Below are 24,290 nucleotides of genomic sequence, written 5' to 3' on the forward strand. Positions count from 1 at the left end.
TTTCTTTCCAGTACAAGCCGAGAGTATTAGGTCTGCATATATGTATATATGTATGCATGTATGTATGTATGCATGCTGCATATGTCAGGGTAAAATAAGGCTTCTAGTTGAGTCTCATCGGCTCTTGACCATTGCACAGGGGTCAGGGTTCAGGGAGCCTTTTCCCCTTTGTGTATTCCCTAAATGCTTATTCAGCTCAGAGAATGGATCTAGAAGGCTCCCAGCTTCAAAAGGGACGAAGTATATTACAAAGGTAACACCACTGCCAGTATTAACCTCTGCATGAAGCTCATGGATCATAGCCTTCTCTCCTACTCCAGCTGCAGAAAGCTGGTTTGACCCAAAATGAAGGGTAGTGTTACAAGACCGCTTCCACTGTACGCCACCCAGCACTGCTGCTGTGACTGCTGGAGCTGCTGGGTTTTTTTTTTCTTGGTCTCTATAACATCATAAAGCTGAAGTTCAGAAGGGTTTCTGTTGTGTTTGCTTTTCATCTTTAGACAGAGCAGAGGGTTCAAAACAACCTCTGATCTTTGTGTCATAGCACAAATTTTGCCAGACATCTTACAGGAAAAAATAAAAAGTTAAGACATTCAAACCCTTTCTTTCCACTTGCCCTGGAAACCTTTTCAGTGCTGTATTGATAGTAATTGCACATAACATATTCCAGTAAAAGGAAGTTAAAGTCACCAGGTCAAGTGATCCATAATTAGCGGCTGCCAAAATGAGGATACCAATGCAAACATACTTCATCTCTGCACCTCCCTCATGCAAATACATGTTGGAGTTCCTCACTTTCTCAGAGGGCAGGAGCCTGCCTCTGCTGCGCCAGATGGACCAGGTTAGGGCATGGATCAAGACTGAGCAGTTAGCTGGAGAGGGAAAACCTTATCAGTGCCAGGACTCACAGATAGGAAAGTCAATAAAAAGACGAAGGATTTGTCCCTATTGCTAAACATCCTTTTAAAATATATTTGTGGATCGATATGTGAAGCATTGGAGTTCTCAGCCTTAGCTTCCGGGGTCTTTTGACCTTTCCATACCTCTTTTTTAAAAGGAGCTGCTTAGCATCAACATTGTATATAATGTTGGCTGGAGGTAGGAAGCACAGTATGGACTTGATACTTCAAGAAGTCCCTTCTAGGCCTATTTCTTACATTAGGTTATTCACAAAATGGGATCTGTTCCACTTATGAAGGTAAAGATATTCACTTAATATTCAGAAATTGAGCTAGTCAAACAAAACCTAAGATCAGCACTTTTTAATTTCTGAGCCGTGAAGTGCAACAGACTGAGACAGATTGTGATGGCTTCTAGTAATTTAGTAATGGGCATGCTCAGAGACCCAAAACCAGGCACTTTAACACAGCCTGTTCTGTGCCACTGAGTTAAATCTTTCCTTTTAGCAACGGTTAGTTTGCTGAGAGGAGTATGAGGCATGGAAAGGAAAAGAGACGTAAAGTATGTGAGAAAAAAACAGCTAAGCGTGTTCAGCATCTGAAGACCTAGCTGATGAATAGGTATAGCTAATTTGGCTGGATCTTTTTTAATGAAAATATTTGCATTTCTTCTGTTAAGAAATTTAAAAATGGAGATGGAAATAAAAGCAACTCCTAGCTGACTGATGGGAATGGATGACTCCTCACTAAAAGCATCTCACTTTTAACAGAGAAGAAATGCTTAGTTCTGTTTGCTTCATCTTTCTTCTACAGTATCTGTGTTACCAATAATAACACCTCATTTAGCCATTTTCTGTGGGCTAGTGGTAATGGTTGATGACTTTTTTGAGGACCCTGTCCACCTTCTATCCTTGCTGCAAAGTGCTCTCTCTCTGACCCAGTATCTTTAATTGAGGTGTTATTAAGTAAAGGCTCTCGTAAAGGTCAACATAACTTTAAAACAGATTCATGAACACAAAAGAGACGTGGTTCTCTATCCTGACTCACTGCAGTGCCATTTTATTCAGGACAGACTTTTCCTTGGTGGTATTTCCAAAGCACCATCAGAAGGTGAGCTTGGAGGGGCTGGGCTCTTGGGGTTCTCTCTGCAGACCGTGGAAGCACAAGTTTCCCTTGAGGGAATTTCAGGACATCACTGACCACCCTAATTTGTGTCCTGGCAGAGCATCTCTCTCTCTTTCCCCCCTGCCCCGCCTTTGATTTTCTAGTTAGATGAGGGAAAGGAAGGCACCCTAAGCTATTTTTTAGCCATTATGGATATACCCCTAAGGGCTGACACAGAAACCCTTCCCCTAAAAAATGACAATCTTCTATGCACGGCAATGGGGAAGGGGGAGAACAAAGCCAAGCTGTGGGATCCCCCAATTCCAGCCTCACCGTCTGTGTGTCTGGCACCGAGCAGCTTTTACAAATATTTCTTCTTATCCTCCCTCTTTAAAATGCAAGCTAGGTCACATGTAGCTTGTTTAACACTTGCTGCTGCAAGAAATCATGTTACTTAGGACTAGGAAAAAAGCAGTTAGATTTAATGCATTCTTGTGCAGCTGGTTTGACCCTGTGCAGCTCTAATGCAATGAAGCACAGAGGGGTCTAGCATTTACCCTGGTTAAAACAGAAGTCCAGTACTCCCTCAAATGATCAGAAAGAAAATAATTTTGAGACAATTAGAAGTAGTTCAGGCACTATAGTGGAATTGGCAACACAATGAAGTACTGGCTATGGCCCTAATGGATCTGATCTCAGCTGCAAAATGCAGTAGTAGTCCTGGATTTACATTTTTTCAGGCGTTTTGTTTTTATGAATAATAAGTAGGTTCATTTATATAAATTACTCAAAGGAGTTTGTGAAGGTCAGTGGAATCTAATCCCATGTTCTCTTAAATATTTAGTTTATCATCTCTTTGTATTTAAAGTTTCAGAAGCTGAAACTTTAATGATGTTATGTAACTGTAAACAGATGAGTTCACCTGATATTGAGGAAGGGAAGGGTATTGAATAACAAAACCCTTATTCAGGAAAGGCCAAAAACTTGCTAGCTTCTTTTACAGAGGGCATTGCCATTTTGGTGAGCATTTATCTACCTTGTTTTATGTTTCAAACAGATCCATAGAATCAAAGAATAATTTAGGTCAAAAGGGATCTCTGGAGGTCATGAGGTTCCCCAGCCCAGTGCAGGGCCAGTATCAGTGAGATCTTTATGTTGCCCCAGGAACAACTATGAAATACAGCCCACATAAGAAAATGTAGTGGAACCATTTGATATAAGTTTCTGGACGCCATGTGCAAGGGATTCTGACCTAGAGCCTGGAGGTTTTGTGTGTGTGTATTATCTTTCTCAATAATGCATTGCTATGTTACCAGGTGGCTTGGAATTAGATATGTAAAAATATTTTTATACAAATTTCAGATGAGTAAATAGGGCTTCCATGTATACAATAAACTCACTGTAGTTCCACTCTCTAGCACATTTTCTGTCTTTGCAGGAATATCTCAGCGGTCCTAATGCACACTATCAGGGTCCCCGCTGCCATCTGGTCACAAGTTGTTCCTTGGGTGGAGAAGTAGCCTGTGTAGTTACTTGGTTGTGGAGATATATCAGAAAAAGACTGTGCCAATCTCCCCCTGCACGTGCCTCTTAGTGGTGCATCTCTAGAGGCCACAGCACTTCTTGGGCTTGCAAGTATGCTCAAGTTTTCTGGGAGGCAGAAAACCTTTGAATCCAGGGCCTGAGGACAAGGGCTGCCTAATGTTGGACCTCTCTTACCCTGCTGCGGGAAGAAAACCCTGCCAGTCCTGCACTAGCCTGTATGGGTGACTCAGGATCTTTGATGAATTCTGAAGCTTTACTTCCTAATGGGATTTTCTGTTGTTGTTTGTTCTTGAGAGCTCAATTTGATGAGGCACTGATCAGGGCAAGGACTGCGAAGTAGGTGAAAACGTATTTTATACATATCGTCAAGCTCTTGGGTGATACCCACTAACACCTCATTAAGCAGGATGGTTGATTACACACTCAGTTCTGCATCTGTAAACAGTTTGCTACTTATCTGCTTAGACCACATTTAAATTCAGTATTAAAAAGCAGTGACAAAATACTATCGCTAATCTATGCACCATATATCAGCAATATATGGGGTTCAGTTGGAAAAGACAATTATGATTAGTATAAAACTGGAAAACAAGTAATGCATGATTTGACTCTTGGGAGAGCTGTTAGCAGTATAGGCCAGTATCTTGCCTCAGTCACTCCAGAGGATCTTCAGTGCGGTGTCTTTAAACAAAATGGTCTCAAATGAATGAGGTTTGGTTTACAATAGCAGCAAAGACATGAGAGTCAGCTTCTCTCTGCTTTCTGCTGCTGAAATGTGTCTTTCCCTCCCTGTCCCTGTTCTGCTTCTTCTCTCATTGCTGCAAAAGAGGGGGAACTATTTTGGACTGTGACCAAGAACATTGCCAGAATGTTTCTTGCTAGTTTCAATTAATATCATGCAAAAAGATGTGCAAGCACATAAACATCCCAACTCAAGTCCATTTCCATACTAGATGTTTAGTCCCCTTTTGTCATTACACACATTTCTAATTTAAAGGATGACATGACTGATGCCTAGAGAACAAAGTAACCATTATGTCCTTTGGAGTTTGTGTGTTATAAATTATCTTGGTCATAAAGTACATTAAAAAATGTACCTGGCTATTGAGAACCGCCATACTCGGCACACTGAAATGCCAATTCTAACCCAGGGGAAGGAACCATTAATTGGGTAATGAAATTGAAACCATGATAATAGATTTATTACTTAAATTGTTGATTATGCCAATTGACCTTTTAGTTAGATTTTTAAGCCTTCATAAAGTCCTCTTGCTCCTTGACAGGAAAAAACCATCAACCCTGTGCTAGCAATTATAATCATTTGACAACTGTGTTTGCGAAGCAGAAAACACAGTAAAAGAAGTGAACTGAGTTCAATGAACTCTTTCCTATGAGGTCTCCAGCATAACATCAACTCAGGCAGCGTGAGCTGAACACTCTGTGCACCTGCGGTAGGAAAAACACTATAGTTACAGCCTAGCACTTACATGTAAATCATTGCAATTACAGGCCATTTAGTTGATGTTTTGAATTAACTTGGTCAATGACCCACGAGTGTATCTGAAGGCAGTGCTTCCCCGGAAGATAAACACGCAGAAAGTGAGACATGGGATGCACCGTCACTCACTTGCCCACTGTGAACTTTTATCATTAAACAGCTACAAAGGGCACAAAGGAAATAGGTATCTGCTAGGCAAACCTTACCCTGTGGCAAAAATGATAAATATAAGTGACTTAAGTAATGTAACATTGGTAACCATAGCTCGTGGCTCTTCTTACAGTTTCCATTTCAGAGCACCTTCAATGACTTCATAATCATCTGACATTAACTGTATCTACACCTGCCCTATTAAAAGGAATTAGCAGCTGAAATTAAGGAAACTAAGGCTTTGTAACTTATTAGGTATGAAGCTGCTGAGTGTAGCAGTATAGCAAGAGAAGAAAGAAAACAACCCTGTTTTGGTGGATGATCTTCCCAATATGCATTAGAAAGTCTTCATTAATTATTTCTGATTGGGTTCATTGCAATAATTGAATTGCATCCGCCATGTAGGGCAAAATTTGTCAGCAGTCTGGCCACTGAGTGTAAAGAGATATAGATTTCCTTCCTTATTGTTTCTGCAGTGCCATGCGGCTGCTCGCAGAGCTTCACAGCCAGCTGAAAGGTCGAGGCACCTGCTCTGAGGCATTTGGGTTCCTGATTAAACGCGTAAAGCTATGAGAAGTGACAACAAACTGAGGGCAGAGGGAGAGAAAAAAAACATCTGCAAAGAAGGGGAAAAAGGAAACTTTTCTGGAGGGAAATAAAATGTTATTTGTAGTAGTGCAGCTTAGGCATGCATAGTTCAGAGGTGACTTTGTCACAGCTACTCAGCAGGAAAGCACTTGCATTGAAAAGGTTTCTGGACACTTAAGCAATTTTCTTTAGGCATCTGCTTAGGGACAGTACCACGGTGCGACAGGACTGAGTGACTCTGCCCTTCCTCTACTGATAATCACAGGTTGCTCAGAGAGCACAGATTGATAAAGACAAATGTTTTTTCTCCCTTTTCCCTATACGACCACTTGCTAGACTGTTTGTGCTCCCATGTTCTGTGACAAAGCAAGCGGCTGCCCGGCTTCTCCGTTTGGGTAAAGGACGCTCCCACCTGTGTCCTGGGAGTGATATAGGGCAGCGGCAGTGCTGTGGTCGTTGTGGAAAGAGCCCCTGCGGCAGGACCACCCAAGGGCCATGCTGTGCCTTCCTGCCTCCTGGTGGGACCGCGCTTAAATCTGGAAGTAACTCTGTTCCTAAATGGCTGGATGGAGGCTCCTTGTTATAATGTGCAACCAGTGGGAAACTACAGAAGGCATCCTAGCCACTTAGTTTGTGGTGTCTATAAAAACCACTTTTAAATCTGCCCTCAAAATAATCTTTCTTACGACCTGAGGAATCCCTACAGCTGTTTGCCAGGAAACTGAGGACTTCTACGCAGCTCAGAAAGGGCCTCGCAGCAGCATGCGGTGTCAGGAGCCGCAGCATGGGGCTGCTCCACCAGACAGGCACGCTGCGAGCTGCCGGGGACAGTGGGGCAGGCAGGGGCCAGGTCCTCACCATGAGGGGCACAGCCCCGTAGGACCCAGGGAAAAAGAGCAGAGCAGCTCCAGCAACTGTCACCAGGTCAGCCGAAAGCCCAGGTGACCGCACGGGTCCGGGTCCGTAGTGGCAGGCTGGTTCAAGGCGCAGCCAGCAAGAGAAGCCGGGTCAGGGCCGGTGAGGTGCAAGGGCTGGGCAGGGTGCCCGCCTGCGGGGTGGGTGAGGGAGCTCCCGAGCCAGGGAGCACGGGGTGCACGAGCAGAGGCCCCGGATGAGGCTTCTTGTGGCTCTTTCTCACAGCTCAGCTGTTTTCACAGAAGTGTGATTGGCAATTACGCAGCATCACCATATTAGAGCAGACCACAAACAGAGGAGCTAAACCCTTAGACGTGTGGGGTGGAAGAGGCTGCGGAGGAGGATTGCAGAGAAAGATGGCCACGGAGTCTGCTGACATACTCAGGGCCCTGAGAAGCTGCTTATGAATGCTATCAAAATTGCATATGAAAGCTAAGTTATTTCATTACATCTCCCAAGACCTCAGCTATTAGGTATCAGTTCAGAGCGGTGGAAATACGTGTGCTACCACAGCCGCCTCCTCCTTCACCTTGTACTTTCCAGCCCTTGCACCTCCCAATGTTCCATCGTCTTTAGTACATGCATCTTGTAAACACATTGAATACACACAGCTAATCTTTATATGTCAGGAAAAAATTGTAAAATATGGAAGCCTTAGAAGGAGTATGTTTATTTGTAATTCTCGATAGTCCTACCTAATATGAAAGGTCTTTTAGTTTTAAAGTAGACTTACCCCACTGAAATCAGCAAAGATTTTACATGAACAAAGGGAACAGAATCTTGACTTGTGGTTTTATACAAAGTTATAAAATTTCCTCAAATTTGCTTGCACAATACAATATAGAATGTTACAATTCTTTTCAGGATCTGAAGGTGAAAGGTAATCAATAATTAGATCTTATGTTCATATTGCTGGTATTTCAGTAGATTATACTCAGGTGATGTTTCTTCACCAAAACACTGTGACACTGTGCCACAGGAGCACAGTGTCACAGTAAAACATTGCCTCATGCTTTTAAGTATTGCACGATTCAGCTATAGCCCCAGTATGACAGAATCCATGACGTAATCATCATATATAATTTTAGGGAAAAAAGGGTTAATTTTATTTTAACCTGTTTTGCAGTTCTTCAAAGTATATTGCTCCGTTCTACCCGGGGAGAAGCACACTGCCCTGCCACCCGATGTGATCAGCAGTCCCATCCTGGTTACTCCTCTGTGTTTGTCCCCTGCTCTGGCAACAGATAAAAGGAGTAGGGGAAAGTAACTGTTCCTCTGCCAGCTCTGATGCCTCCCCAATGAATTTTGATGGCTTGGCATAGACACTGCATCTCTCTCTGTCCTCTTTGAGTTGTTCATTTCGCAAATGGAGACTATGAAAGAGTGATCGAATTTGAAGTCTTTTCTGAGCTCAGGTTGAGGTACTGCCTCCTCACAGGCAGCATCAGAGGGCTTGGCTCATAATGTAGATCTTAATGAGGATGTCTTTAGAGGATCAGGGAGCAGCCTTGCAACTTTCCAAGACGCAGATGTCCACAAAAATGGCTGCTTGTATTTTAAAAGAACAGTCTCTATTTTACATAGTTTGAGTGTGTTTGACTGCTCTATACTGAAAAACAACACAATCCAGAGTACATAAGGCTAATTTTCAAGCAGGAATTGCTGCCCCACCACTCTTTTGGTGTGGACCAGCAATCATCATGAAGATTACTGGCTTCTGCATAGGTGCTGCAACATGCAAGAGAAGTGCTGAGACAAACCTAAAGGGCATAGTGTTCATTTTAACAAATTGTATGGCTTTGTAGTAAAACCAAATAAATGTATTGCCTCATCAAGGGGGATTCATTGCCTGTCCTTTGGAAGGATGGTGGGGTAACATCTAAATGAAACTCTGTGTCTCTGAAGAGTGGTATGGAACAGTACCAGCATCTGGCAGCTCGTAGCACCTTGTGAATCTTTACTCCACTGGGAAAGAAAAATACAGTTTGCCACCATCTCTGAAAGACCGTCAGCCATGGGGCAAGAGGTTTGACCCATGAGTCTCCCTTCATCCTTTCACAGTAGGTCTAAAATGGGTGGTAACAACACTGGTGTTTGCAGCAGAGACACCCAGGGTGCATGAATACATGGTTCAAGCAAGCGGAGCTGAGACCACAGCATCGGTATCTGACTGCAAAGTCATTGGGACTAAGGGGATGAAGAGCACAGATGAGCAGATCCAAGGTCAGAGCAGCCCCTGGGCTTTTTGTGATGGGAAGCTAATGAGTAGGAGGCAGAGCTGAGATGGATCTGGTTGGCTTCTCTAATAAAAACATCTCAGTGTTGTTTTCCCTGGATTTTGGCATTCTTTCCCCAAAAACAAAAACAGAGTGTTTTGCTGGAACATGATTTAAAAAGAAAGCACTTAGTGTAAGCCTCATTTGAGGGAGTGATCATACCACAGTAGAAAATAAACAATATAAATAACATCTGTGTGACGTGAGTTCTGCTATGAGACCTAATGCCGAATGACACTGGAAGCTCCCAGACATTAATTCTCTGAGCTGAAAAGGAATAGCCTATTGCAACATTCCTCTGAGCCAGCATATATCCATATTAATTTAAGTAACTATCTGTGCTTATCTAGCATAAATAATCCATGATTTCTAGGGTAATGTAAAGGAGTTGTTACCAACCTGCACTTCCCAAAGAACAGAGAAAAGGGAGAGGAATGAGTAAAAGAAAACTGAATTCCCCAGGGCAGAAGGGCAGGAACCTCATTCAGCACTATAGACTGCAGCAATGCAGAGCGCTCCTGTCAAACCCCACCTTCACAACAACACGGCTAACTTTTCCACTGGCTGAGGGGGTTTGGTGCAGACATGTTAGTGTGGACCCAATGTGGCTTCTCTTTCTTTCTCCAATTTTTCCCAACAGCAGTTTAGGAAGGTCACCTGAGATTTGCATAGTGTCCTCCTGAAGTCCCAGTGGGTGAGATGGAAATACACAGCTCTCAGCGAGTGTGCACAGGCCGGAGAAAGTCTGCAGGTAGAGGTAGTATGTTTTATTGGATCAGCTGGTATTGCTGGAAATGTCAGGCTGGAAATTCAGGTATGCAAGCCCTTATTCAGGTCTGAAATAGAAGCAGCAATTTTCAGAGCTGAATACAAGCTGAGAACAAATGCTCAGATGTTAATTAAGTATGTATCAATTAGGCCTTTGTTTAAAAAAGGGATATTTGGTAGCTGTGGAGAAGAAAGGATGGTAAAGAGGGAAGAAAGTGAGAGACAGAGAAAGTTAAAGTTAAATGAAGCTGCTTGTCATCTAAGGGGAAGAAGAGACAGGTAGTTTATAGCCTGGGGAACAAGAGTCAATCGTAGTGAGTAGGAGGAGAATCTAATCATAAAAGTCACATCTACTGAGAGCGTGCTCCTCCACATCAAGTGGCTTTATGAATTTCAGTTCTCAACCTCATCTTTAGAAGGGGTTTTTGGAGGCTGTTCTGAAAGAGTATTCAGATGCCAAAAGTGCTTTGGGAGAAATGTTCCCCTGTTGGCATCTAGGGGGTTTTTTTTTATTATAGCTTGGCCACGTGAGACTATTTTGGTGTATACTGATTGCTCCATTTTAATTACACAGTTACCATGAGGCCACTGGATTAATTTTATTGTATTTCTGGGAATGTGGGTGTGGGATTTGGAGAAATTGAGGGAGGGAAAGTTGGGGGTGGGCTCCTTTTTAGATGGGTAAGATCTATTTGAGTGGAGAGGAAAGGGTAATGAGCTATCTGCAAGACTTTGAGGAGACCATCCTCTGGTTTTACAGGAGCTTCGGCTGGGGAAGCCTGTAGGAAGCTGTGTCCTTCCTGCCTCATGCAGGATCCTTTTGAGGAAAGAGGCAGTGAAGCCAGTAATCAAAGATTTCCCATCTCTGTCACTGGGAGGCCCAAATACTTGAGAATGGTGTATTTTAGGTTAGCAGCACCACGTATTATATATTATATCAAATAAATATTGAAAATAGAGGTTCTATTCAATCAAATCAGTAAGAAACCAAATGCTTAGTTAGTATTGTGAGTACCCTTCAGTAAGAGTTCATCTGTTGATTCTGCTCAGCCCACACAAACCTGAGGTGTTTTTTTATTATAAAAAGAAACCTCCACATGAAACCAGTGCTATTTTTCAGTGGCTTTGTATTAAAGGTAGCCTGAATTTTTCTGTGAAATATAAAACCGATGAGACAACTTTAGGAAACCTTACTGTAGAATGAAATACTGTTTATCTCCAATGCATTTTTTCCTGCATATACATGTATGGAATTCAAATCAGAACATTTTGTAAGGAAAAGTGGAAGGGTTTTCTACTATCAAACTGTGTGCAGACTGTGAGTAGTAAAAAACTAGATACTTCTAGATTACTAAAATGTCCCTCAAGTCATAATTATAAATCAATATGCATGTGTACAAAAGATTGGTGTCTCCATAAAGTGCCTGAAATTCAGTATTTTTAGTCTATTGTGTCTTCTGAAAGTGCCTGCATATTTTATATTCCCTGTGTGCTAAAAATTCTCTCTATATTTTATGTATTGTTGTTTGTGGAGCTCTATTTGCAAACATAAGTAAGTAACAGCTAGTACTGGAGATGATATACAAGCTGTATAACATGCCTGAAGAAAACAAATCTGGAAGCATACAAATGCCCCCAACTATAAATTTCAAGGACACCGTAAGAATTTTTAACGTAATGCTAACGTTGTTAAGAGTGTACCATAGCTGTGTGGGATGCATTTTTGTAACTGGCAGGAAGGAAAATAGCTCCAGACTCTGGTTAATGTGCACGTTTCCATGGTTGTGGTACCTATTTGTGCAAAAAACCTTCATTTGTTAGAGTCAGTGGGATGTGCAGTCAGCGGGGTGTAATTCCTGTTGCTGCTGTGTGTTGTCCACTGGTAACCACCTGCTGGCAAATGGTCCCCGAGGTAAGTGTGGCACGCTGGACTGCTTTCCAGCTCCCAGGCAAGATGCACAGCTGGAGGGTGACCCGGCTTCACGCCCCTGGTGTCTGACTGCTACAGCTTGGAGCTGTCAGCAGGGAAGGGCACTCCCTCACTCATGGTTCGAGATTAGGGGTCTCACATCAGCTCATTCACTCACCAGCAGTACCGGGAGGTGCTTTTGCCCAACCACAGCCTGAAAACCAATTTGGGAAGCACTGCTGGTGTCCTCTGAAGAGGTTCAAACACCAGGTAGCACAGTGTGGAAATCTCAGTGGGGACTCCCCAGAATGGAAGCACCATATTAGTGACACAGGAGTTTGTCTTTTGGCTCAGAGCATGTGTCCTCTTTCCATGGCCTCAACATAATAATTTTTTTTACTAATGTGGGAGGATATAGATTAATTGGAGGAAGGGTTTTCTTCAGTTCTAGGTTGGCTGCTTAATATGATACCAAATAATATTGAAGCTAGGGGCTTTGAGATGAACACCAGAGTATAGTTCAATTCCTTTTCAAAATATGTTCTAATAAATCAACATTTTCTGCTGGGAAACTACTGCCTCCATGCAGTTTTCATTTTTGTACCGCAGGGTTACTTTTCTGACAACTATAAGGCTTGTTAACTATGCACATGCACAGAAAGCCAAAGGTCCATGGTTTTTATCCCGAAGCCACAGGCTGGTGTAACCCTAGGCCTGTCTCTCATGTGCCATGGACATTCCTCTAATAAAATGGATTTTTGTTTGTGTTTAGGTTACATTGAGCTGCAGTAGTAACTAGGAGATATCAGCAATACTAATACTTGCATCAGAATAAGGTAGATGTTTCTCTCAGTGCATGGTTATTTCAAGGAAAAACTCAGATATTCCACAATGTAAATTGTTTATATTTTCTCTGCATAACACTCTAGCTATTTACATCCCATGCTGTTGGTACAATTGCATTCAATGGGAATGCATTTCAAAGCTCCTCCTTAACCAAACAAGACAGCTCTGTATACAATTGCATATGGCAGACCATGAATTGGTCTCAGCACTTGTTCTGACAGACTGACTGAAAATGCGACTAGCAGTGCAAAATCTGTCACAATTTAATGAGATGCCAAATGCTAAACATGAAAAACAACTTCTTTTTCCTGAGATCAGCTTTCAAATTTCTTATTTTTGTTGCACAGATTATCACTGAAAGTAATTCTATGTAGCAGCTTCTTTCAGCACTCAAAGAGCACCTGCATTGGTTCATACAAAAGATTAACATGCAAAACACTGAATAATTCAGAATGCTTTGAGTGGGTAGAAAGACGAGTACACTGAAAATAACTTGTTTTTCTGGAAGAAGTTTGCCTTTTGTAAAAAACTAATAAGCCTGAGCTTTTTATTATGAAATACAAAATTTCAGACAAAACATTTCAACTAGAAAGCATAATTTTTAGATTAGGAATGCACATATAGGGTTCATGTGCCAGACCTTCTCTACTGACAAGTTTGCCTAGCTAAAGTGCCTTTCCCATTGTCATTATCAGCTCTATCCCTGATGAAACAACAGGGTCCCCGCAGGAATACCAGCAGCCACCATTTGCTGTGACCCAAGTCATTTGGCTGCCAAACTCAGCCCACAAGTAGAACAGAGACATAAAGCATTCAAACAACAACTCTTAAAAGTCAGGAGTTTCAAATCCACATTTTTCAGCTTAAGATTTTTGCATTTCAATCAAAATGAGATGTTTTTGGCACGTGGGTGATTGGTTTTTATTTAAAACTGGATTGGATTTAAACATTGGATTTAAGACAAATACCTTTAACAAAGGAATGTATTGAAATGAAGCAAATTAATTTCTGATCCAAGGATAGTTTTGTTAGAATTTTGAAACAGCCCTCATGAAAACATCCCTTGGTTTTATTACAGAACAGAAATTGAAAAATATTGTTGATCTATAAGCTCCAGATGATCAGCTGTACATAAAGTACATAAAAAAGCAGTAGATATTGTATTAACCAGTGTTATTATTAACCAATTCTTCTGAACTAATAAATCTGTTGCAGTTCCAGTCCTTGATCTTGCTGTGGATAACCTTTCTGTCTGAAAGGAGTTTTGCTGATTTCCTTGGGACCCAAAGCATGGATTCTTGTTCTTGTGGAGTCTCATCAAATTCATTGTCTCTGAAGTTAAGGCTGTCATTTATGTCCATTATTTTGCTAAGATATCATATGCTACATTATAAAGGTTGAAATTTTATTTCATTACATGAGGAAAAAAAGAAAAATAACTTATAGCTTAAACTGAAAGAACGGTGTTAACCTTTCTGTGTTGCAGGAAGGCATCCAAATGTGTAAAATGCAACTGATAGAGAAATTTCCTGGAGAAGTACATCCTAAACAAGTGTCACATTTCTAATTTTCTTTGGGCTGATCAGATAATCAGCATGTCTTTGAGGTCGCACCTAGGGGAGAGTAAAAGCAGTTACAGAACTAAAAGAAATCCTAGAAAAGCAGTCCCACAAAGGTCCTCAGGAGGTTACCTGCCAAATCCTCACCCCAAAAGCATTATACCAAAATGAAATCTATCATCAGCAACCCACTCAAAATCTAAATACAAAGGAAAGGATGAACAGCAGAAGAAAACAAAAGCTTCACATGCAACACACTGATGGCAGTTCTGGGAATTCATTAGTTGGCCTTATGCTATCTGAGAACTTCTTGTGGACTCTGCAGTCTGTATTCTTTTAAGCAAAAGATGATGTTGGGCGTTCCTTCTCTGGTTCTCTTAAATGAACTACCCATTAAGCTGTAATAAAAACTTAACAACTGACATTGCTTTCCTAATATATTAGAAATTGCAACAATAAGCACACCAGTATTTCCTGTATCTGAAAGACTGCTCTCAACATCTCGCTGTTTATTCAAGGCAGCCTTTTTCTAAAGTTCCCACGACCGGCATGATTCCACTTCCACCGGCAGCAGCATGTTTTCAAACTGACCCCATGTGGGATCAGCACAGGGCAAATGCTTGGCAATTTGGGATGTCCTCATTTGAAATCAGTGCAACAGATTTCCAGTCCTAATTACTTATGTGCTTTTATAAAGTATCATAGCAGAGGAAAAGACAAAGAAAAAATAATTCTCAAATGTATATGCTTTGGATACATGAGACCTCACATAGATAATTACAAAGTAGCTCTAAAGAATGAAAATTACTTCCAAAGTTATAAACCCGTATCTTCACACAGCTTCTTAAATGAAACACTACATTCGAGTGGTTTGCTGTGGCCAGCCCCAGTGTTAGTTTTATATACCTCCAAGTAGATCTTATGTGCTGGCTACTGTTCCTTGCAAATTCCCCACCTGGTCTCAAGCCCTTGGAAATTAAAGGATGTTTCACTGTTCTTCGCAGTGGAATTTTTTATCAAGCCCAACCTGGATCCCAACTATTGACCAATCTTCTTGTAGTTTGTTTCTGAAACATTAATCATGTACAGTCTGTATTGCCTTGGTATTCTTCCAGTATTAAACATCTTAAATAATGCATTTGGTATATATACATTATTGAATAAGCCATAGAGGAAAATGTTAGATAACTATGTGGACAACATGTCTCGGTATTTAATGAGGCCGAGCACCTCAAAGAAAACCATGAGATAAATATAACTATCCTAAAAACATTTCATAAGACAGCTGCCTTCTGTTTTAAACACAGCTCTCTTTCTTCTCCTCCCTCCCCCACTTAGTTTTGTTGCTAGAACATATTGCTGTTTTCTAAATTTACCCTTCTTTACTGTTTGTTTCTGCAGAGAGGAGAGGTGCTCTGGGAAGTAACAGGATTGCCTGTCTCCGCTCAAGAGACCTTTTTCAAGATCTCTCTGCTGCACTTAAGTTCTTGCAGTCCAGCAATAGCCTTACTGGTGCTCAACAGAGACATCACTCATTCATTTCCAGAGCACATCAGAAGCTGCCTCTGGTCTGTGTTACCCTGGAGATTAACATATGATGAGATTTGCTCCATTTATGGCAGAACAGTTATTTGGCATTTCCTGATCCTTCAATTACAGGTCTGTTATGGCAGGCTTTCAGTAAGGCAGAGGTTTTGAGAAGCCCTTTACTACTGCTTCCCCCAAAAATAACAGACAAAAAAAGGAAAAAAAAAGTCTGAAAAAAACTGCAGGCAAGCGTTATGTCTGTGGAAAGCAAGTATTCCTAGATACTCTGGACTGTCCTTTGAGTATAAAATATACTGAACTAGCATACTGAGTAATCAGAAAGTTTCAGAGAGGGTCCAAGAGCACCTCATTGAACACTGTCTCTGAAAACTTCCTGAAATACATCATTATTTAACCCCGTGTTTAGCAAAATACTGGGGTGGGAATATTTCCCAGAACTTGTTGCACAAAAATATTGTATTGCACCCAGATTTAATGAAGGAAAAAAGACATTAATTAGAAAGTTCATCAAGTAATATTGTTGAAAGAAGCAGTGTTTATGGCCATTAGTGTACAATACTACAGAAGATTTTGATTTGCATGTGGTTTTGAATAGGAGGTAGCCAGAGGACTTGTACGAGCTGGATCTAGACTGCCCTATTCTTCCCCGATGGCACGGGGGAAAATGTAACCCAAGCAGGCCTCTTTTGCCTTAAAAATCTCATCTGCAGGAATGAGCCATCCAGTCCCTGTCTCATCATGCCATTTCTCCTCACCACCAAAGGAAGAACCAAGCAACAAGTTTGCTCCTGGGATGGGGACTGTGCCCATGATGGACCAGGTTCCCCTCTGCCCTGCTGCATCTTTCATCGTTATTTGCTTTAGAGCAAATGCCCTGGGTTACTTATATTTTATTCTTACTATGCTCTGATATCAATTAATGAATAATTTCATGAATTTCAATCAACTCATGCTGTGTACTGGCCCATTTTCTGTCGAGCTTTCTCTGAAGTAGTATAGCCTCAGTGAGGTTGCAGTTCACTGGATATAACTTCACTGAAATGGAGGCTGCTGGCTCAGTGACCTAAAATTCATTTTCTGATGCTATAGAAGATCTCATACAACATATTACAAATGCAAAATGCAGAGGAGTAGGACCAAAACAACCATTTCATATTCAGGCCCTGATATGCTACAGCTGCTAGAGTCTCTGCTTGGTTTTGATTTCAAAGTTGTTTCTTCTTCAGACTAATTTAGTGCTCTACTAGTCCTGTCAGTCCCAGTCTGAGAAAAAAAATGGTTTTATTATTCATTACACCCTACACATTGAAGGGAAAAAAGACAACTCTAGTGGTTTGCTGCACAGCCCAACATTACAGGAGAGAGTTTCTAAGGTGGTCCTCTCTATCAGTAAGGATGCAATATCACCAGCATTTCTTTTACATAGTTTTAAATCTCTTTGTACTGTCAGCTTGGCATCTAGTTAACCATGGATATTTGACAGTCACATGTTTCAAAGCCTGCCTGTTGACTTATCATCTGCCCTGGATGCCTTTTTATAAGGATTACTATAAAGGGGCGATTATGCTTGGAAAAGCTTTGCATAGTTTGTTGGTTTGGTTGGGGAAACAGATGCCCAAATCTTTCCAGCTCTTCAGCCAGACAGAAAGAGAGCTAGCAATACATGGATGAATCAGAAGGTAAAGGGAGGGTGTGTATCAGCTGATTTCAGGGTTGAATCCTTCAGTAATGTTTCAAATACTGATCTTCAGTCAATGAAAGAAGGAATTATGCTATCACAAGCATGTTGTAGTCATTTCTGCAACCCATATGACATGAGTGATATGAATGATGAATGGCATTACGAAACAGGGCTCTGATCTTTACATTGATTAGATGGACTAGAGGAAATGGCCTCAAGTTGCACCAGGGGAGGTTCAGGCTGGATATTAGGAAAAAGTTCTTTACTGAAAGAGTAGTGAAACATTGGAACAGGCTGCCCAGGGAGGTGGTAGAGTCACCCTCCCTGGAGGTATTCAAGGAGCGTGTGGATGTGGCATTGTGGGAAGTGGCTTGATGGGCATGGTGCTGTGTGGTGTTGGGTGGGTTGGTTTTTGGTGTGTTGTTTTTTGGTGGGTTTTTTGTTTTTTTTTTTTAGGTTGGACTTGATGATCTTACAGGTCTTTTCCAACCGTAGTGATTCTGTGATTCTGTGATTCTGTGATTTGACAGATGGCAGCTCCTCAGACACTGATGCTGTGGAAATGTGTGATAAACGGAAGTCTTTGCCTACTATTAGCCAGCCAAAAAAAATCCAAGTCTTAACTGCATTAGAACAAATTGCTGAAATTAATGTGGTAGGAGTACTTCCAAACGTGTCTGCATGCATCACACATTTGGCTAACTGTTAGAACAAAAAATCAGGGAGGCACAGCTTTCTCTTTCTGAAGGTTATTTTTCCCCTTGCCTTCAGTTTTTAATTCTCATTCCAAATTCACTTCATTTACAGGAGAACACCTGCCCAAAAGTTCTGGATACCCTCAAAATAATTCAGATACACCATTGCTTCAAATAGCAAACCAGTTCCATTCTGTCAGCTTTTCATACACTCAGCACATTTCCCTGTCCACCAATAGACATACAGCCTGGAAATTCCTTCTCATTTCTTCGTGGGTTAATCCCACCCACATAACTTCACTCCTCCCCTTCTTTCACAGACACTTAGAAAAACTGCACCTGCCTTTTCTATATCTGTGTCATCAGTATTTATTACTCTCTTAATCAAGATATGCTGACCAATGAATATCATAACACGACATACTCTATAGTACATTTCATCAGTAGGGATAAAATTATTTGCTGTCATTGGTTTATATTTCTATTTTATTGACCTTTTAATTTGATTTTGATAGCTTAATTTTTCTTTTCAAACAATCCTCAGAGTCAGAGCAGTTATACACAGTGCAATAAATGGAGCTACACTTCATCATTCATTTCCTTCCCAGTATAAAATCACAACCACAACTAAATAGTATTTCCAGTATATAGAGTGTCATTTGGAGCAGTTAAGAAGAAAAATAGATCCTTCCCCATTAACGGAGCCATGACTCACTCTGGATTGGAGAGGAGGAGCGTGGCTGTGGTTGCAAGTGCAAGCCTCCTGTAGCTGTGCTGAAGTCAGCTGAATTACACCAGGGATTAATCTGGCCCACTATAAATAAGCACTCATTCCCTCTTATGATATGGTCTTCTGATTTATCATAGAGATATTTATGTCATATTATGGACTAATTATGAAGCTTGTGTAGAAGACTGTCCAGTCCTGCAAGATGCTGAGTCCTTAGAGCTCCTTTTGTACCAGTGGGACTTGAAAAAATGTAGTTCCTTGGAGGTAGCAGAAGTGGCCCTATGGCCCTTGTTCAGCCTAAACTGTCTGTGGGATTGTCCCAAAATCTGCTAGAGCCAAGGTAAGGGATCCCCCTCACTGCACTTGGGTTTTGGAAGGAGCTATGCGCAATGGGCATGAGAAACAGCCCCTCGGATGGGACCTTGGTCCCTAACACCTGTTTGGCCTGCAGCTCAGCCCTGGGACTAGGAGCAAGAATCACTCTCCTCCCATCGCTGACAGTAACAAAATATGCAATTAAACAGAAGCCTGTAACTCTACTCTCCGTTTGACCTTTTCTTGGCTAGTGCAATCAGAATGAAGACCTTCCAGCACCCCTGACTGATGCTCCTGGCCTCTTTTTCCAGTGGCTGGTAATTTTTTCCTCAGCTCAATAATTTAGTGCAATATTCATCATTTTTAAAATGTCTTGCACACCTTTTTTCTCCCCATTCTTCTTCGCTGAGGTATTACTTTTTCCAAAGATGATTTGCCAAATCTTTTGTTCATGTTGTGAATTGATCAGTGCAATTGCTGGGCAACATTTATCTTCTATGAACATTTTGCATTAGTTTCTGATTCAAAGAGTTTGAATGGCCAATAGCTGACCTAAGTGATTTTCTGTTTTCACCTTTTACAATGCGACCCAGCAGGTATTTCAGGCTTCGTACCTGGTTGGGTCCATGGGCAAGGACTTCTGAGGAAACAAAACCTTAATCTCTCAAATAATTTAAAATGGTAACTTTTCACATATGGAACAGAAGGGATCAAATTTGAAGCTGATACCCTCGAAGACGCAGGGAGACTGCCTAATGCCTCTGACCTGTGCTGAAACTTTCCACCCAGTGTTCTCCTGGCAGTGAGAGGAATGGGCTGTGCAGAAGGTACAATTGCCTCTGTCCAGTAAAAATGCTAACTTCAAAAATCTTCATTCACTGCAATTGCCCTGCTTTCATCTCATCCCCACATCCATGAGCTTCTTTTGATTTTAAAACTCTCCATTCAAACTTTGCCCATATGGACCTATTTTCTGGCCTTGTTGCTGTGGTTAATCCTGATCCCATAAGGTGACAAGGAAGCCAACCACAGTAATCTTAACTTCTTTCACCTTGCAGAGGTGGAGAGACAAGGCTTTAGGGCTTCAGCCTCTGTGACTTTTTCCATCAGTAGATATGTTCTTCTCTCCTTCCCCATCCTGCTCCTGAGGGAGGACTTGGGTTATTTCACACCTTCTTCTTGACCTCTATAGAAGCACTGCAAGGACGTTTGCTCATTTTTCTTGATTATCCAGGGAGAGAGACATGATTTGCTGGAGTCCACCCTTTTATGACCTCCTTCACTATGGAAAAAATTCTCAAGATATCATCTCCTCTTCTTGTTTTTTTACCCCCTGTTTCTCATTAAAAAGTCCAGAAAAATAAAGATTAAAAACCTTTAGGAATGTTTCCAGTATCAAGGCAGGGAAAGCCAACTGAGAAAGACAACTTTCTGTGCTTAGAAAATGCAGTGGCAGGAAGGCAGGTGGTTTCTGAAGAAATTGTTTGATTCTGCACTAATCAGCAAACAGTTAAATGGCTTGCCATCTGATTTCTCCTACTTGACAAACAATATATTATATATAATGAAAGAGCACCACAATGTTTATTATGCAATATATTGGCAACAGTGGTGATTGAATTTTATTAGAATGCATCCAGTAACACTTTTTGTCAGAAAACCTCTATTATGCAGTTAACAGGGAAGGTTATGAATATAAAATAAACCCACTTTTTTTGTCTGGGAAATGTTTTACTATATTTGTATATAATGCCATAAATTTAAATCACAGATTGCAAATCCTCAATTTAAGGTAAACCTTCATCAACCTTTATCAGCTCCTGCATTTCTAAGATGGGGCCATCACAACGTACTGAGAAGCCCTGTTCAAACTGAGAAATAGTTTGTCTTCACTAGCCGTTTTTAGATTGCTATATAGTCCTCCAACATATGGAAAACAGTTATAAATAATTTTCACCTGTAGTTTAGCTCTTGATATTTTTCTAAAACATGTGTGCAGTTACTGATGCAGCTAGAAGCCACCGTAACAAACTTGTACCAAATACTGTCCAGGGACAACTGGTTTAACAGAAATGGTTCAACTTTATGCTGTGTGCCTGTGATGGATTTCAATGTTCCCCCAGCCACTGGGCTGCAAGGGACCTCCTAGGCCATCTAATCTAGCATTTAACATGGAGGGCTGCACCTACATTTGTGTTTCAGTTTGACTCAGGAGCATGAACCTAACACTTGTGAACCCAGTCTCCTGATGGTCCTCACTCACAACAGTATCATTCTCAATGTGGAGCTGTCTGAGAGCACCCAGATTGGATACCTTTCAGATGACACCAAATGACTTAATGTCCCCCCCCAGTGCTCAACCAGTGCACAGCAACCATCAGTGAGCACCCAGTCACTGCTACAGCCAACTGAAATTAACGCCTCACCCCGAGATGTGTATAGGGTAGATACAGGGTCCTCAGTGTAAGCTCTTTTGCTTCTCAGAGCAGAGTGTAATGTGCCACATGCCTTCTGCATGTAAACATAGCCAGTGCCTTATAATCACATTCAGAAGTGCATCAAACACTGTCTGAAACTGTTGCTCAGGGTTATAGATCCACACTGAACCCTCAGCTGTTTTGTACATGCTCTTCAGCTTTGCTTTAATAGCATTTTGTTTGACAAGTAATTAATGTCAAACATCATAACTACCAGCCACAAATACATCAGTATCATTGCTGTTATTTTTACTGTTATTATTTTGATCATCGTTTTAATCATTGACTGAGTACTTCCTAAATTTCATTGTGTGCCAAAAGAACTAGACACACTTTGCTATGATTTATATGCAATGTCATCCCGAGACAGATTTCTGCATTGTACGCGTTGAAACAGCTCTTCAAAAATAAATGAGTTATCACTGTGTTAAGGAGTGAACTCGGTACCACATCACTGCCACTTTCCCAAGAGAATATTGGCAAAAACCATCACGGAGGTGCTAAATGTATTTTACAAATATATGGCATAAATTAAGATCCAGGCTGCTGTTGTGCTAGAAGCTAAGAGAGCCCCACACCACCCTTCAGAACGGAGGTAGCTGAGAACAGAACAAGCAGAAGAATAAACACTGAGCTCTACTTCTTTACGTGTTAGCCATGTGGAAAGGGGGCAAAGCTCTAGCGTGGACTGGGTGTTAGCTGCTTTCCTTTCCATCATTTACAACTGCTGAGATACCAAAGGTCTCTAAGATCATTGTAAAGTTCCTGACTGAAGCAACTTCTGCAATGTGGAAGTGTAATTGGAAAATACAATCGAGAAATGATCCAGAGAAAATGCACATTTATTTACTGCATCTGCACTGGATTTGTTTGCAAAGGAACCTCAAACTTCACCTTCGACAGTGCCTCCATCTTATATCCACATCTCTTCCAGTCTGGCAACTGGGGAGAACAACAAAAACATTGCAGACCTCTACTTTAGCAAAGGCACATATATAACAGCTGTCCAGAATTATTACATGCCCAGAGCAAAGCAAACTTCCACATTATAATGGTTTAATGTATAATAAATGCAGAAATGGATTCTCAAAAGCCAAGCCAGAATTACTCCAGCTGGCAAGGATGAAAGAATTAATTAATGGCAGTAAGTGGACTTGTGGAGAGACAGGAGGAGACTTTTTAATCCCAGGAATGATGAAAAGACAATTGGCTTTACCTATGGGAAGTCTATCCCAGCCAGGGCTACTCATCATGCTGGCCAGCTGACATTTGGAGGAGGAAAGATATGAAAAGCAATGGAAAGGAAAGAGCAGACACTGACTGAACGCCTGTCAGAGTTCAAGGAGCGGCTGGATGATGCTATTAGTCATATGGTTTAGTTTTAAGTAGTCCTGTGAGGAGTAGGGAGTTGGACTCAGTGATCCTTATGGGTCCCTTCCAACTTGAGATATTCTATGATTCTATGAGGGAAAGTCTGTGACTTTGTAATTTTAGCCTGGGAGGTGGGGAGGAATATGTAGCAGGGTGCTGAGGGAAACAGATGTGACAAAAGCTTTATTAGACATTTCTTCCAAATATGGTGGGTGGTTGTTTCTCCCTCACCTCCCATCCCCTCCCAAAATCAATCTAAATCCAAGGCTAACACCCAGGGCACTTATCCTTATAAATCAAACATTCAGGAATGCTGAAGGGACATTCCACTTACCCAATTACAGCTGCAATTGACTTATAAATGTCCACCTCCACCCAAAATCTATGTTTGGATATAGTACAATACACACTGAATGAAAAAAAGGTCAAGATATCAGCATTACAATTACCTTTGGTACAGAACTGGTATGTAAATCTGCAGCAGGGACAGTGAACTTGGAAGACATTGGGGGAAAAGAGGCAATTCCTGTAACAAGAATATACAAGATTACTGTTATTTGGTGTCCACCATTGGCATGAACCACAAGCCATTCAGGAATACAGCTAAATATGATTTAATATTGTGAGCCAAACTCTAGCTAACTTGTTGGGCTAACATGGCAAGGTTTTTGTAGTGTGGGGGGGGGGAAGCTTGCAGAGGTGACTTCTGTGAGAAGACACCAGGAGCTACCCCCATGTCAGACAGAGCCAGTTCCATCTGGCTCCAAGACGGTCCTGCTGCTGGCCAAAGTTGAGCCCATCAGCAACACTGGTGGCACCTCTGTAATAACATATTTAAGAAAGGGTAAAAAAAGCTGCGCAACAGGAGCTGGGAAAGAGGAGTAAGAAAATGTGAGAGAAACAGCCTGCAGACACCAAGGTCAGAGAAGAGACGTGAGGACGTGCTCCAGGTGCCAGAGCAGAGATTCCCCTGCAGCCTGTGGAGAAGTCCATGGTGATGCAGGTTGTCACCCTGCAGCCCATGGAGGTTAACAATGGAGCAGATATCTACCCTGCAGACCGTGGAGGACCCCATGCCACAGCAGGTGGATATGCCCTGAGGGAAGCTACAGCCTGTGGAGAACCCACACTGGACCAGACTCCTGGCAGGAACTATGGCCCCATGGAAAGGAGCCCATGCAGGAACAGGTATTCTGGCAGGACCTGTGACCCTGTGGGGGACCCGCGCTGCAGCACTCCATTCCTGAAGGAATGTACCGTGGAAATGACCCGTTCTGGAGCAGTTCTTGAAGAACTGCAGCCCATGGGAAGGACCCACATTGGAGAAGTTCATGAAGGACTGCATCCTGTGGGAAGAACCCACACTGGAGCAGGGGGAGGGTGTGAGGAGGAACAAGCGGCAGAGATGATGTGTTA

The 24,290-nt window shown here is 41.7% G+C and overlaps 1 protein-coding gene across 1 annotated transcript in view; it reads right to left on the reverse strand.

Moving 5' to 3' along the window:
* Positions 1–14,042: 14,042 nt before the first annotated feature.
* The window catches only part of IGSF5 (immunoglobulin superfamily member 5), a 30,089-nt gene continuing 19,841 nt past the window's right edge, over positions 14,043–24,290 (reverse strand). Inside the window, exons 7-8 of the mRNA XM_059826260.1 lie at positions 23,324–23,400; positions 14,043–14,111 (exon numbers count right to left, since the gene is read on the reverse strand). Coding sequence (XP_059682243.1) covers positions 14,043–14,111; positions 23,324–23,400 — 146 coding nt within the window. The remainder of the gene's footprint in view (positions 14,112–23,323; positions 23,401–24,290) is intronic.

The sequence above is a fragment of the Gavia stellata genome, chromosome 1 (genome assembly GCF_030936135.1).
Source record: "Gavia stellata isolate bGavSte3 chromosome 1, bGavSte3.hap2, whole genome shotgun sequence".
In the NCBI taxonomy this organism is placed as follows: Eukaryota; Metazoa; Chordata; class Aves; order Gaviiformes; family Gaviidae; genus Gavia; species Gavia stellata.